The sequence below is a fragment of the Geotrypetes seraphini genome, chromosome 5 (assembly GCF_902459505.1).
Source record: "Geotrypetes seraphini chromosome 5, aGeoSer1.1, whole genome shotgun sequence".
Classification (NCBI taxonomy): domain Eukaryota; kingdom Metazoa; phylum Chordata; class Amphibia; order Gymnophiona; family Dermophiidae; genus Geotrypetes; species Geotrypetes seraphini.
In genome coordinates this window covers 54,748,594-54,762,749 of record NC_047088.1, presented here as the reverse complement: position 1 = coordinate 54,762,749, position 14,156 = coordinate 54,748,594, and the positions used below count along the sequence as shown (strand labels likewise).

At 41.6% G+C, this 14,156-nt stretch overlaps 1 protein-coding gene across 1 annotated transcript in view; it reads left to right on the top strand.

Moving 5' to 3' along the window:
* Nucleotides 1-14,156, top strand: part of POF1B (POF1B actin binding protein) — a 142,516-nt gene that overhangs the window by 28,335 nt on the left and 100,025 nt on the right. The window contains exons 2-3 of the mRNA XM_033946778.1: nucleotides 6,090-6,143; nucleotides 10,910-11,011. Of these exons, the coding sequence (XP_033802669.1) occupies nucleotides 6,090-6,143; nucleotides 10,910-11,011 (156 nt within the window). The remainder of the gene's footprint in view (nucleotides 1-6,089; nucleotides 6,144-10,909; nucleotides 11,012-14,156) is intronic.

Genomic DNA, 14,156 nt, shown 5'->3' with positions numbered 1-14,156 from the left:
ATTAGTAGTAGCTATTCAACATTTTTAGAGGAAATTTTCTTTTGTCTAACTTATCACCCGTGTCAGAAGCCAGAAGGACTTGGGGCACTTTACCCACAGATGTGGTCACTTTTTTTGTTCTTGCTTGGTGGAGGTAATTCTATAAGTGAGTGCTACCTTTTAGGTACCCTGATGCCACATGATGAGAGCCTATTCTCTAATGGCACCTGGGCACCCAGATTCCATAGATCAATAACATATCCCCCAGCATTGAGGAGTCTAAAATATAGGAATCTGTAGTTACACTAATAATAGAGATGTAACTGTGAGCAGCCAAATGGGGCTGTATCCTGTAAAGTTGTGCACATAAGTGGCAGCCCCTCACATGTGAATACCCTCCTTACCTTTACATGGTATGCTACTTACTTACACACACACTTACAGCTTAGGTGTTTTGCTGCCACATTCACATACAGGTGTACACTTTGCTGCAAAAGTGCTAGCATTCTGTACATTTACAAGTGTACTGTAAATTCAGGTGTCCAGTTAACAGAATTGCTCTTACAGTGGGTAGAAGTGTCCACATTGTTCAGCAGCTTGCATTGTTTTGAGCTGTTCTGAGGGCAGAGGTGGTCAAAAAGACAGGGCTGTAGCAAATTATGTGCAGGGCAGTGCAGCTACATAGGGAACAAGAGAGGCAGAGGTGCCAAAATTGTGATGAACCATTCCCTCCCCTGCTTGGCCATGACTCGATGGGCGGGACGGAAGTGCTAAGGCATGTTGAACAGGGTATGCTTCCAACTTGGGATGCTCCTGACGAGGGAAGAAACTTCTATAAACAGAATTAAGTGCACTGTTTCCATTGGAAACTAATTCCTAAAATCTCTAAGGGGAATGTATTTTCATTATGCAATAATGAAAGCAAAACTACTTGTATAGTTTTGTTTTCCCTTATTATGGCAGACTATGCAGGTTAAAGTTATCTGGGTTTTTGAGGACTGTTGAAACTAATTATTGCTCCTACTATGCTTTTGGCCTTTTTAACTAAATAGGGCCACAGTATGAGGTTGATATTCAGAGGCAGGGCCAGCATCTAATTTTAAATGGAAAAATGGTAAGGTATGCCTAATTTTCAAAGTATTCAGTGAAAAGATATGTTTTTAAGACACGTCAAAATTGTAGATAAGAATCAGTTGACATAATTAAGAAAGTCAAATCCTTATCCCATAATGCCACTTGAAAGGACAGCAGACGTTGAAATCTTTTAAATTTACAGCCCTTGGCAGATGGGAAAGAAAATAGTGCATGTGTTTTCCTGCGGCATTCCACTGTTCACTCTATTCCACTGAGAAAAATGACCATTTAACCCTACCCTCTGTTTTCTATCCGATAACAAATTCCTTATCCACAATTAAACTTTTCCACCTATCCCATGACTCTTTAATTTTCTCAGGAACCTCTCATGAGGAACTTTATCAAAAGCTTTCTGAAAATCTAGATACACTACATCAACCGTCTCACCTCTCTCCACATGTTTATTCACACCTTCAAAGAAGTCAAGCAAATTGGTGAGGCAAGATTTCCCTCAGCTGAACCCATGCTGACTCTGTCTCATTAAATCATGTTTGTCTACATGTCCTACAATTTTATTTTTTATAATTGTTTCCACCATTTTGCCCAGCCCTGAAATCAGGCTTACCGGTCTTAATTTCCCAGATCTTCCCTGGAACCCTTTTTAAAAATCGGCGTAATATTGGCCACCCTCCAATCTTCAGGTACTACAGACGATTTTAGCGACAGAATACAAATCACTAACAGCAGGTCAGCAATGACATTGAGTTATTTTAGTACCCTGGGATGTATACCATCTGGTCCAGGTGATTTTAACTTGTCGTTTTGGCTTAGTACATCTTCCAGATTCACTGAGATTTCTTTTAGTTCCTTCCATATTATCAGAATTGAAAACCATTTCTTGTTGAGGTAGATCTCTTACATCTTCTTCCATAAAGATCGAAGAAAATAATTCAGTCAGTCTCTCCGCTAGGCCTTATCCTCCCTGAGCACCCTTTTTGCTCCTTGATCATCTAGCACAATGAAGAACAAAACAACCCCCCCCCAAAAAAAAAAAAAAAAATAAAAGCATGGTGTAAAAAGATCTGTCTGTCTTCATGGAGCTTAAAAAAATACACACACTAAAGTGAGTTCATTATATCAGTTTTTTCATCAGGCTGCCCCAAATACCTTTCAGATTAACAGCTTATCCCAAACTCTGTCGGAAGTCAATTCATGCCACAGTTCAACAATTCAAGCAGGGCATGCATATAATGCAATCAGACTGTAGTTAATCCCAATCACACTGTAGCTGCAATGCCCGTCAAAAGATTTTTAATGCAGTTTACAGAACTTCAGAAGCTCAGACGCATCTTCTTGAAAGTTCTGTAAACTGCTTGAAAGAATCTTTTGATGGGGATGTCTGCATGACATTGTGTGCCACCCCTGACACAGCAGAGATATGAAACAGAGATTTATTTGTTGAATGAAGAGGTTTGGTGCCCAAGAGCCTTACTGCAGTGCGAACTGTGACACTGTTGGATCCAGGGAGAAAAGTGGAACAACGAGTTGTCGAATATCCAGCGCCGGCACTGCAGCTAGAGTGTGATCGGGATCAACTACAGCTAAATCTGATTGCATGATATGCATGCTCTGCTTGAACTGTTGAACTGTGGCATTCATTGACTTCCGATAGCATTTGGGATAGGCTGAATAGATTAGCTGTTAATTTGAAAGGTATTTGGGGCAGCCTGATGAAAAAACTGATATAAAGAACTCACTTTAGTGTGTGGATTTTTTTTTAAGATCCATGAAGACAGACTGAGATCTTTTTCTCCACACTTTTTTTTTGCTTTTTTGTTCTTTATTGTGCTGGTAGGAATTTCTGCCAAGTTTTCCTTGGAGGTTGCAAGGTAGTCATTGAGTCTTCTTGTCTCTTTATTTTCTGAGTTGCCTCTTCTATTTTATCTCCAAACAATTTGTCTCCAAGATGAGGAATATTAGCTAGACTCTCCTGAACATTAGCGTCCAGATCAGACATTCTGAGCCATGCTTGATGCCTCATATCAATAGAGACAGCTAATGTTCTTCAGGTGATATCAAAGGCAATTCTGGATAATCGTAAGAAGAATGGTGAGAGAGGTCAGCCATAGTCTTCAATGTTTTGTCTGGGAAATGGAGAACGTCAAGATGAGTGTCGAGGAGGAGGAGAATGATGACTGTGTCATCGAGGAGAGCATTGAGAATTACTCCGGGATGTTACTGATGATGAGCATCGATGCTGGGGCTGAGAGCATGACCGGTCTTTGGAAGATGTAAATCTTCTGGTTGCCGAACGCCACTGGTGTGGAGTCTAGGATCTAGGTCTTGATGATGTGTTAGACCATTGCTTGGACAGGGCTGGTATGGGATGCGTTTTGGCAGGTGTTGGTATCGTGTGCAACCACAGTTAGAAAATGACACTGGGAAAAAATCTGTCCCTGTCACTGCCCCGTCCCCGGCTCACCGTCCCCTTCACCGCCCCGTCTCCGCCATTCCCTTCACCGTCCCGTCACCGTTACTGCCATCCCATTCACAGCCCCGTCACCGTCCCCGAAGCATCCATATAAGCCTCAGTACTGCGAAACACCATGAAGACAGAAGAGAGTCCTGCCACTACTACTACTGCACTGAGAATCTGTTTCAGTGCCTCTGCCCTGTAGTAAAAACAGAACATAAAATGAATCAATTGATTTGTCCTCCCTTGCAATGACGTGTTCCCCCATGTTCACCTATAGCTCGAATCAGGTCAATTGTGCACACTAAAAATGCCCACCTGAGCACATAATCATGAAGATGCTGCAGTACAATGAGCAACAGGAGGATCTGGAACGTGAGCGCAGGCAGGCAGTGATACAAAAACAGCAGACACCCGACCGATTGCAGTGTTCCGCCATCTCCCTCCCTCCACCTCACCTTAGATGTAGAGTATGCCGGCTTTCTTTTTCACCCAGCCGCACATGCCCAGCTGGTTTGGTTTCTAGAATTTGAATTTTACCAACCTTTGAAATCTGAACACACATCGTTAAACTCGAGGATTCTTTATTTTGCTAATATTCTAAGGTTCTCTAAATTCATTAGTAATAATAATAATAATAATAACTTTGTCCTGTTATACTGCCATAACCAAAAGTTCTAGGCAGTTTACACTAAGAAGAGCTGGACAATCAGTGAAATACAGAAATAACATGAAAATTCAAACATTCAATAAAATTCCAAGTTGTGAACTTTAAAAATACAATTTCAGTAATAATGGACAGTGTTAAGAAATAAATTTATCGAACAGCGCTGTCTTGCTTATTTTCCGAAAAGAACTATAAGATGACATAGCTTGATGAATACAATTGCCTAGCCAAGACTGCTGTTTACCTGCTTGAAACGCTAGGGTCTTATCTAAAAAAAAGTCTTGTATCTACAACCATTAATTTTTGGGATAAGCAAATAAGTGCAAGCTTCTGGTTTCCCCTGTTGGTCTATATAAAACAAAATGTGGAAAAAAGTTAACTGGAGACATTCCCATGATCAACTTAAAACAGATACAAGAAAATTTGTTCAATATTCTCCTCTGATGCAACCGGAAACAGGAAGTTGCAGGAGAGGAGAAGATTGATCAACTTGAGCAGCTGCGCGTGCGCGGCTTTTTGAACGCGTGCGGCTGGGCGAAAAAGAAAGCCGTCATACTCTACATCAGTGTTTTTCAACGTTTTTACACCCATGGACCAGCAGAAATAAAAGAATTATTTTGTAGACCGGCAAACTACTAAGACTAAAATTTAAAAACCCCGTTTCCGCCCCATCTCTGCGAGCTCGGTCACCTCAGTAACTATAGAAAAATAGACAAATATAGTGCAAAATATAGACAGCAGATATAAATTCTCAAAACTGACACGTTTTGATCACTAAATTGAAAATAAAATCATTTTTCCTACCTTTGCTGTCTGGTGATTGATTTCATGAGTCTCTGGTTGCGTTTCCTTCTGTCTGTGTATCCTTTCTTTCTGCACTTAGGCCCAAAAATTGTCCCTTTCTATTCCTTCCCATGTCCTTAGTGCCCCCGGTGCCTCCTTCCCATGTCCTTAGTGCCCCCGGTGCCTCCTTCCCATGTCTTTAGTGCCCCCAGTGCCTCCTTCCCATGTCCTTAGTGCCCCTTCCTGTCTTTAGTGCCCCCAGTGCCTCCTTCCCATGTCTTTAGTGCCCCCAGTGCCTCCTTCCCATGTCTTTAGTGCCCTCAGTGCCTCCTTCCCATGTCTTTAGTGCCCCCAGTGTCTCCTTCCCATATCCTTAGTGCCCCTTCCTGTCTTTAGTGCCTCCAGTGCATCCTTCCCATGTCTTTAGTGCCCCAAGTGCCTCCTTCCTATGTCCCTCCTTCCACACTTTGTCCCACCCCCACCCCGAAGCCTTCCTGCCTGCCTGTCTACCTCTCTCCCTCCCTCCCTAGCTATAGCCAGCCTGCTGCCTCCCTGCCGCTCAAAAAAAAAAAAAAGCCTCCCTCCTTCCTTTCCCCTGCTCTTACCGCCATGCTGCAGCTGCTAAAGCCGACAGGAAGTCTCTCCGACGTCAATTCTGAAGTCGTAGAGGACGTTCTGAGCCAGCCAGGCAGCGATTGGCTGATTGTTTTTCTAATTTTTTATCCAGTTAGCTATCTGGATAACACCATATTGCTTTTATCTGCATAGCTGCAACACTCTGCCCTGTATGGATATTCAGTACTACTCTTTATCCAAATTGTGGCACTGAATATCTGTGAATAATATAAAGGCTATAGCTGGTGTTTAAAACATACACTAACTATACAGTTTAAATACCAGCTTGCATATTTCTAAATTGTAACGTCTTTCTTTTTTCATATTCAGCTTTGCTTTTAATATATGATTAAACAAGTTATTTTTTACTTAAAACAGTACCGATTCATTTTGAGATGCAAGTTCTGGAGTAAGTCATTATAGAATATAGTGAAATCTTGTGAGACAAAAGCATTATGCCTTTAAACCATATTAATTGAGATTTTATTGTTTTCACAGGATCCCTACCAACAGAGTACTGTAAGGACATACATAGTCCAGAATCCAGTCCAGGTATGTTCAATAGTAAAATGAAAATATAAAAAAGACTTGGTACCAGTATGGTTGATTTTACATATCATTTTGTTTCCTTTCTTATCTTGAGCTGTAAGTTTAACACATTTCAAGGGCATTTGTTGCATATGGGAAGCAGTGCTTGTGAAGCTCACCAGGGATAACACCTTTGTGAAAATGGATGGAAAATCCTATCACACAATTGCTTGCCTCTTGACTTTAATGGATCTGAGTGAAACAAATGATCCAAATAATTCAGCATTTAAAAATGAACTGAATGGGCAATTCATCTGAAAATAAATTGAACTGAGAATTTTTCCCATTGCAACTATATCCAGCACTGCCTTTCAGCCATTCTGGTATTGCACTGAGGCTGCAATTTCTCTCCCATTCTGTGACTATGAGAAAAGAGCTTGATAAATTGGTCCCTTAATCAAGCCGGGATCTTGGAGTCTAAGCTGTGAATTAATTCCAGGTTTTCTCATAAATAGGATAAAGAATCAGTGACTTTGTATTTGTGTAGAACTTTCTTATTTTTCCTCTCTAACAACAATTAGGAAAATAATATAAACTATAAACTCCTCTATGACAAATGCATTTATATCAGTGATGGGAGATATCAGGGGGATCTTTTTAGTTTGAAGAAATAAAGTTAATTTGGGAGGCAGATAAGAGAGCTTTCTGATTTATTCATAAACCTAATGTCTGAATCCAGATTTTATTTTGGATGTTATGTTGTTTTTCTATTCCACCTTTACCTATTCAGTTCAAGGTTGGATTACATTATAGGAGGTTGGGTCAGTTACCCAGGAAGTTACAATGGTCAGTTTGACATGGACATTCAATAGAGTTGCTAGTATAGGTAGATTAGTACAGTTATTAATACAATTTGATCACAGTTACAAATACATAGGTACAAGTTTAAGAAGGTCATCTCTGGCTCATTATTATGTCCCAGGAGTTGCATTGGATAGTTTAGAAATGGGCTTTTACAATTACCATTTCAGTTATTTCTGGGTTACTTCCAGAGTGTGACTGGAATCAATTAGCTTTCAAAGAGATCCTCTCTTTTTGTTTTTGTAAATAATAATAAGGACCCAATTTCCTGGAAGGTTTATTCCTAAGGATCCTATAAAGGGTTACTTTTTATTACAACTAACCATCCGATAGGTTCTGGTAATAAATCTGATTATGGGATGGATTTGAATCTTTTGTAAGTATGCTTCCCATAGGATGGAGTTTCTGCACTGTAATCATTTATTAGCATTGGCTGAGTGGACATCATTGGAGAGCTTGTATTCAGTAGTGCTGCCCAATTCAGGGAAAACATTTTCAATTCAGTTCAGCCTATAGAATCGATTTTTTTTTTTTTTTTTTTTTTTTTTTTTTTTAATTTGATTTGCTTTTCCTGTCCAATTGGGTGTTTTTTCCAAACATCCTGGTGGGTTTATTTTGTAGCTTCTTCACCCACCCTTTGCCCTCTCCAACCCCACGCCAACGCTGTGGTGTGAACAAAATAAACAAAAGAGAGGGTTCCTCTCTCTGTTAGACAGTGAGCGTGAGCTACGACCTAACACCAGCTCTAGCAAGATACACATTTCAAATCTGACATATTGTAGTCACAAAATAGAAAATAAATTATTTTTTCTACCTTTTGTTGTCTGGTCATGTTATTATTAAAATCATGTTAGTCCCAGGCTCTGGTTTCTGTTTGTCTAATGTTAACTCGCTCACCAGGGTGTCCTGCCCATTTTACGTTGTCTTCTTTTTCTATGCTCACCATCCATCTCCCATCTCTGTACCTTTCCTTCCACTGCCATATCCAAAATTTGTTTCCCACTGTCTACCATCTCTTTCTCTCTCTCTTTCTCCCTACCTTGTGCCGTGGGTCAAACCTCTCTATTTCCCTCCATTATCTTGTGAAATATTTCTTTTTCTCTCCATGCACCATCTCTCCTTGCCCTCCATCCTATGTCCAATATTTCTTCCTCTCTCTTCTCCATGCATGTCTCCCTCCCCTCCACCATATACAGGACTTCTTCCTCTCACCCCTTTCTATCTCTTTGTTGCACTTCCTTCTTCTCTACCCCAAGTCAAACAATTCCTCCTCTCTTCCCCTGTGCAGCAGCTTTCCGTCCCTCCATCCTATCCCCCTGTGCGGCAGCTTTCCATCCCTCTCATCCACCTGTGCAGCACTTCCCGACTGAACCCCCCTCCCCGAGATCTGACATACCATCGGGCCTCCTAATGCAGCAGCAGTGGTGGTGGACGGCTAGCAGATTCAGGCTTTGAACAGGCTTGTTCGTGGCTTGCCCTGCCTGGGCCTTCCCTCTGCTGCATCATCATTGACACAGCACAGGGAAGGCTGTAAACAAGCCTATTTAGAGCCTGTGTCTGCCAGCCATCTGCCACCGCTGCTGCTGCTTTAGGAGGCCATGGAAGTATGCCAGGCCTCATTGGGGAGGAGGGCTGTTCACTGAATCGGTGAGTCCAGTTATGGGGGGAAACGAATCGTGAATTGGTGAATCAGCGAATTGGGAGCACTAGTATTCATCTAAGAGAAAAATTGTTATGAATGGCTATTCTTTTTCTTTTTTTTTTGTAAAAAGGGGAGAGGAGGAAGGAATTATTTATGGTAGTAAAACAAATTCATAAAGAGATATTGTGAAGTAAACAGTAAATTAAAGAAATGTTGTGATCCAAAGTCTGTGCACTGCAATGCAGAGAGACCTGGACTGAGTTCTTGGATCAGGTCTTCTGCAGTAACAAATTATTTGATGTGACCCAACCTGCCTGTTCCCCAGCTTTAATAAAAACAATCCCTGGTGTCAAGTTGCACCCTGACCCTCCTCAAGCTCCTGGTTCCAATTTTAGAAATCAATATCTGCTGTCTAGTAGCATAACATAACATAACACCGGATTTCTAGACTGCATAACCAAATAGTTCTATGCGGTCTAAAAAACTTCATCAAAAAGATACAATGAGAAATATTAGATTAGAAACTTTGAGAAAAGAAAAGTTTTCAGTTGTTTTCTAAATTGTTCATAAGAAGATGTACGTATTAAGTCCCGAAAATCTTTATCATGATGTGCTGCTTGAGAGGCCAGCCTGTGGTCAAGATATTTCTTACTTTTGCATCCTTTAACTGGTGGAAAAACGAACAGAGCATGTGACTACTATTCTTGTAAGATGCTATAAGAAATATATCAACTAGATATAATGGGGCTAATCCAAAAGCAACTTTATAACAGACATCCCAACTTGAAAACAACTCATGCCTCCACTGGGAGCCAATGCAGCTCACGATAAAGTAGTCACGTGGTCGTATTTCTTCAGACCATAAATGAGTCTGACCGCGGTATTCTGTATCAGTTTGAGTCTGGCCATATTTTTCTTGGTGCTTGACAAGTAGATGATATTGCAATAGTAGCACCCCTCCCTCCCCCAACCCCATCTCCCTACCTCCAACTTGCAGATTTTGGTATCATCCACAGAGAGGCAATTCTTACCAGACAGCCTTCAACAGTATCACTTACAAAAATGTTAAAAAGAACAAGCCCAAGAACTGAACCTTTTGGCACATTACTGGTAACATCCCTTTTCTCAGAGTGATCTCTATTGACCGTTACCTTCTTTCATCTTCCACTCAACCAGTTCCTGACCTGGCCCATCACTTTGGGGCCCATACTGTGGTCACTCAGTTTATTTATCGGATGCCTTTATGGGTCACTGTTAAAGGCCTTGCTAAAATCTAAATACACCACATCTACTGCTCTCCCTCTATCCAGTTCTTTGGTTAACCAGTCAAAGAAATTGATCAGATTTGTCTAACAAGACCTGCCTTGGATCCTGTAATCCACTGGATTCCAGAAACTTAACTTTTTTCTGTTTTAAAAGCATTTCCATTAATTTACTTAAAACAGAAGTCAGACTCCAGGCTCTGGTAAAAAATGTTCTTCGTCTAAGCCTAAAAGAGTTAAATTGGGGCACAATTCTTCTCTTCTAAGTATACAGCCAAACTTCCCAATCGCCACAAAGCTGCCTTCACTTGGCAGTCAAAGTGAATCACTTTTGCTTCAGAATTTCCTCGGGTGTCTGTTTCTTCCACCTCTCAACAGTATAGAGATTCTTCAGGTCTTTTGTCTGTCTATGACATGGATGACTATACCTTTCTGGACCACGTTTCAGTGTGTCTGAGGAAGTGAGTTTGTCATCTCAGCACTTAGGCTACCAATCATGCATTAGTCACGTGACTGTTCTAAAGAGAATTGCACCTCCGCAAAAGATAGATGCCGGAAATGTAGACCAGGGTTTTCTGGACCTAATTTCTGACACCTATTTCTGTCATGAATCGCACCTATGTAGGCTCTAGGCCACCTAACACCACTTCTGACATTAGCCATGCCCATAGTTGCATTCAACAGCCTAAAGTACCTACATAGATGCGATTCCAGCATGTATTATTTAGGTGTCAGTAAACAGCGTTCAGTAAGGCTTAAGGAAAGGAAATTAGCAGGTAAGAACAAATTTCACCTTAACTGTTAGTTTATGTTGTATTATCATTATCATTATCATTTTATTTTATTTTATTTGTTCATGCACCATGGAAATTATAAATGTATTGTAGTGGCTTTGATGAAAGATTAGGTGGAAGCTTTGTGCTGTGTTCCTCAGAAATACCCTAAGACATTATGCAGGCTGAAAAATACTTCTAGAGATCTGGTATATAAAATAAACATAACTTTTATTTATTTTACTTTTTCAGCAACCGATGTCTCCATTTCTGAAAGGGGTGAATTTTGTCCCAGGAAATAATGTTATATATGAAAAGACAATAAGGAGGGTTGAACTGCAGAATCCTGAGCAGGTAAGTTGGCTGTTATGTGCTAACCTAATTTTTCAGAATTCTCTTCAGAATTCATTGCCCAAAATTAGGAAAATGTCTTTTCATTCCTCCTTACTTTTAATCTGCTGTAGTTTATTATCCTGGCATTAACTACTTTACATACTCTACACCAATTTATAGAATACAAAAATAGCTTTTTCTTAGTACAACAATTTTTGATTATTTGGATTTTAGATTTAATTTTCTTTCCAAATCTCAATTTTAAGGCGCATTACTGTTCAGGTACTGTAGTTTATTTTCCTGCCTATGAGGGTTTATGGATTGCTTCAGATGCAAGCTAATGTGACTTGCACAAGAACAGAAGTGTCGGTGGGAGAAGTGAGAATGTGAACTCTGGCTTCTGTGCTTCTCTAGTCACTACACTAATCCACTATAATCTAGGATAGGGGTGCCCACACTTTTTTGACTCGCGAGCTACTTTTAAAATGACCAAGTCAAAATGATCTACCAACAATAAAATTTTAAAAAAACACAACGCACACTGTACGCATAGAATTGTTAATTATCATTCCTATTCCGGGATTTTTTCAAAGAGGTCAAAGCAGATGACTCTATGCACTGTCACCTCAGTAACAACCATACAAAAATAGACAAATACCCACCCCCCTCCCTTTTTACTAAACCACAATAGCAGTTTTTAGCGCAGGGAACTGCGCTGAATGCCCAGCGCTGCTCTCGACGCTCATAGGCTCTCTGCGCTAAAAACCACTATTGCGGTTTAGTAAAAGGGGACTATATTGTAAAATATAGACAGCAGATATAAATTCAGACACATTTTGATCACTAAATTTAAAATAAAATCATTTTTCCTACCTTGTCTGGTGATTTCATGAGTCTCTGGTTGCACTTTCTTCTTCTGACTGTGCATCCAATCTTTCTTTCAGCCTGTATGCTTCCTCTCCTCCACACCTCATTCCCTCCCCCAACTTTTCTTCCTCTCTCCCTGACCTTTCTTTCTTTCTCTCTTCATGCCCCCTTTCTTTTTTTCTGTTTCTCTTCTTTCCTTCTGTCTCCCTGCCTGCCCCGTTTCTTTCTTTCTCCCTGCCCTTCCCCAAGCCACTGCCGCTGCCATCAGGGAACAGGACCCAAACCGCCACCAATGGATAACAGGCCCCAAAGCCGCCGCCGCCCCATGCTCTCCCTGCTTTGGGCCGACCAGCATTCCTCTCCCCAACATCAATTCTGCCGTCGGATAGGAAGTTCCACCCAGCCAGGCAGCGATTGGCTGGCCCGAACTTCCTCTCCGACGGCAGAATTGATGTCGGGGAGAGGAAGACTGATTGGCCCGATAGATCGCCAAGGCAAAGTGAGTCCTGGGTGATCGACTCACTTTGCCTCGGCGAGTTACCCGTCGATTGCGATCGACCTATTGGGCACCCCTGATCTAGGCTGTATCTTAACAGACACCTTTTCCCATTTCTTGGGGTACATGTTTTGCTTCCCAGTCTGCATAAAAAGAACCTATACTGTATGTATATGTATATAGGATATTTGAATCAGTCCAGTGATTCAACAGCAGTGCTGTACACTGCAATGAGAAGCACTGGGATATATTTTCCATTCCTGATGGGATAGAGGATGTTGCAGAGATAGTATTCATAACCTCTAGGATGGGGCTGTTCCAGTCACCATGCAACTGTGTGCTGTGATATGTGAAGCCCCATTTACACAGAGCATAAACCCTGAAATTGAGACATTGAGGTCAGGATGTGCTCAGTTCCATTAGTATTTTTGAAAAAGATCTGCTGAAGTTGGGTTACCAGATTTTCCCAAAGGAAAATCCGGACCCATGACCATGCCCCCAGTCCCGTCCCATCTGATCTCCGGCCCCACCCCCTTAACCTGTTTGTGCATCGGGACAGCATCTGCGCATGTGCAGATGCGATGCGATGATTTGCGCGTGAAGCCACCGTATTGCATTTGTGCGTACGTGGATGCTGTCCCAACGTCGGAAGCTGTTGAATCACTGGACTGATTCAAATATCCTATTTACATACTTAGACCCGGACAAAGTGCTGGGTTTTGAAAAGCTGTCCAGACCCCCGGACATGTCCTCAAAAGGAAGACATGTCCAGGAAAATCCAGACGTCTTGTAACCCTATGCTGAAGTATTGTCTTTTCTAAAATACATACAGGAGTTCACATTTATTTGCTGGCATTTACAGTAGGAGCAGCCATTTTACAAATATACATGTTGTAAAAGTGAACATTATGGATCTGGTATCTTCCACTTTGGAGGTATCTGTACTTAATATGTGGAAGTGTTGATTTTACAGCTTCTATGTAAGTACCAACAATGCATTTATACAAACCTACATGTATAAGTGCTGCAAATTAAGGAGTAAGACTGCATTTTTAACATGGCGTTGTTTTGGAGGTAAACAAAAACTACACAGTCTTCCTTAATCCTTCATGTAAAGACCTGGCAGAAACGTGCACTTTTTTAAACCTATTTCTCTCTCATTCTATAACTAGAACTTCAATGTAGGCATCAGTCTGAACTTACACACTCTTTGCAGGGAGCAGAGTCTCTGCGAGTGTCTGGTCTGCCATCCAAGCATGAAAAGCAAGGAGCAGATTCTTTGCGAATGCCTCGACGAGAATCCTCACACTCCAAACAAGGAGCAGAGTCTTTGAGAGTGCATCGAGGTTCCTCCACCAAGCCCCTGGAGCTTCGATCTACAGCCTCTAGTCCTATTCATACATCGGCATCGGCTGCCTACGTCTCAGAGGCGAAATCTCCTCGATCCTCGAGATCTGGTTCCAGACACAGTTCTCACCGACATTCGAGGCTTTCATCGAGGCATCCTTCCAAGCATCATTCTTCTTCTCATGACAGACCATCTTTCTCGAAGCCTCGATCTACTCCAACCTCGACCAGACCACTGACTCCTCGTTCGAGGTCTCCGATGCCGGACCTTGAGGATGTTCCGGTCTCGATTGCCTCGTCCAAGTCACCAGGTTCCTTTGATGCCTTTTTCCCTGCCGAAGCTTCTTCTTCGACACAGACTGCCTCGACGTCCTCGAGTCCTTCTCGAGGCAAAACATTGGCAGATCAGCTATCTTTCTCGTCTTTCCTGCGACAGATGGCTGTAGACTTGGATAT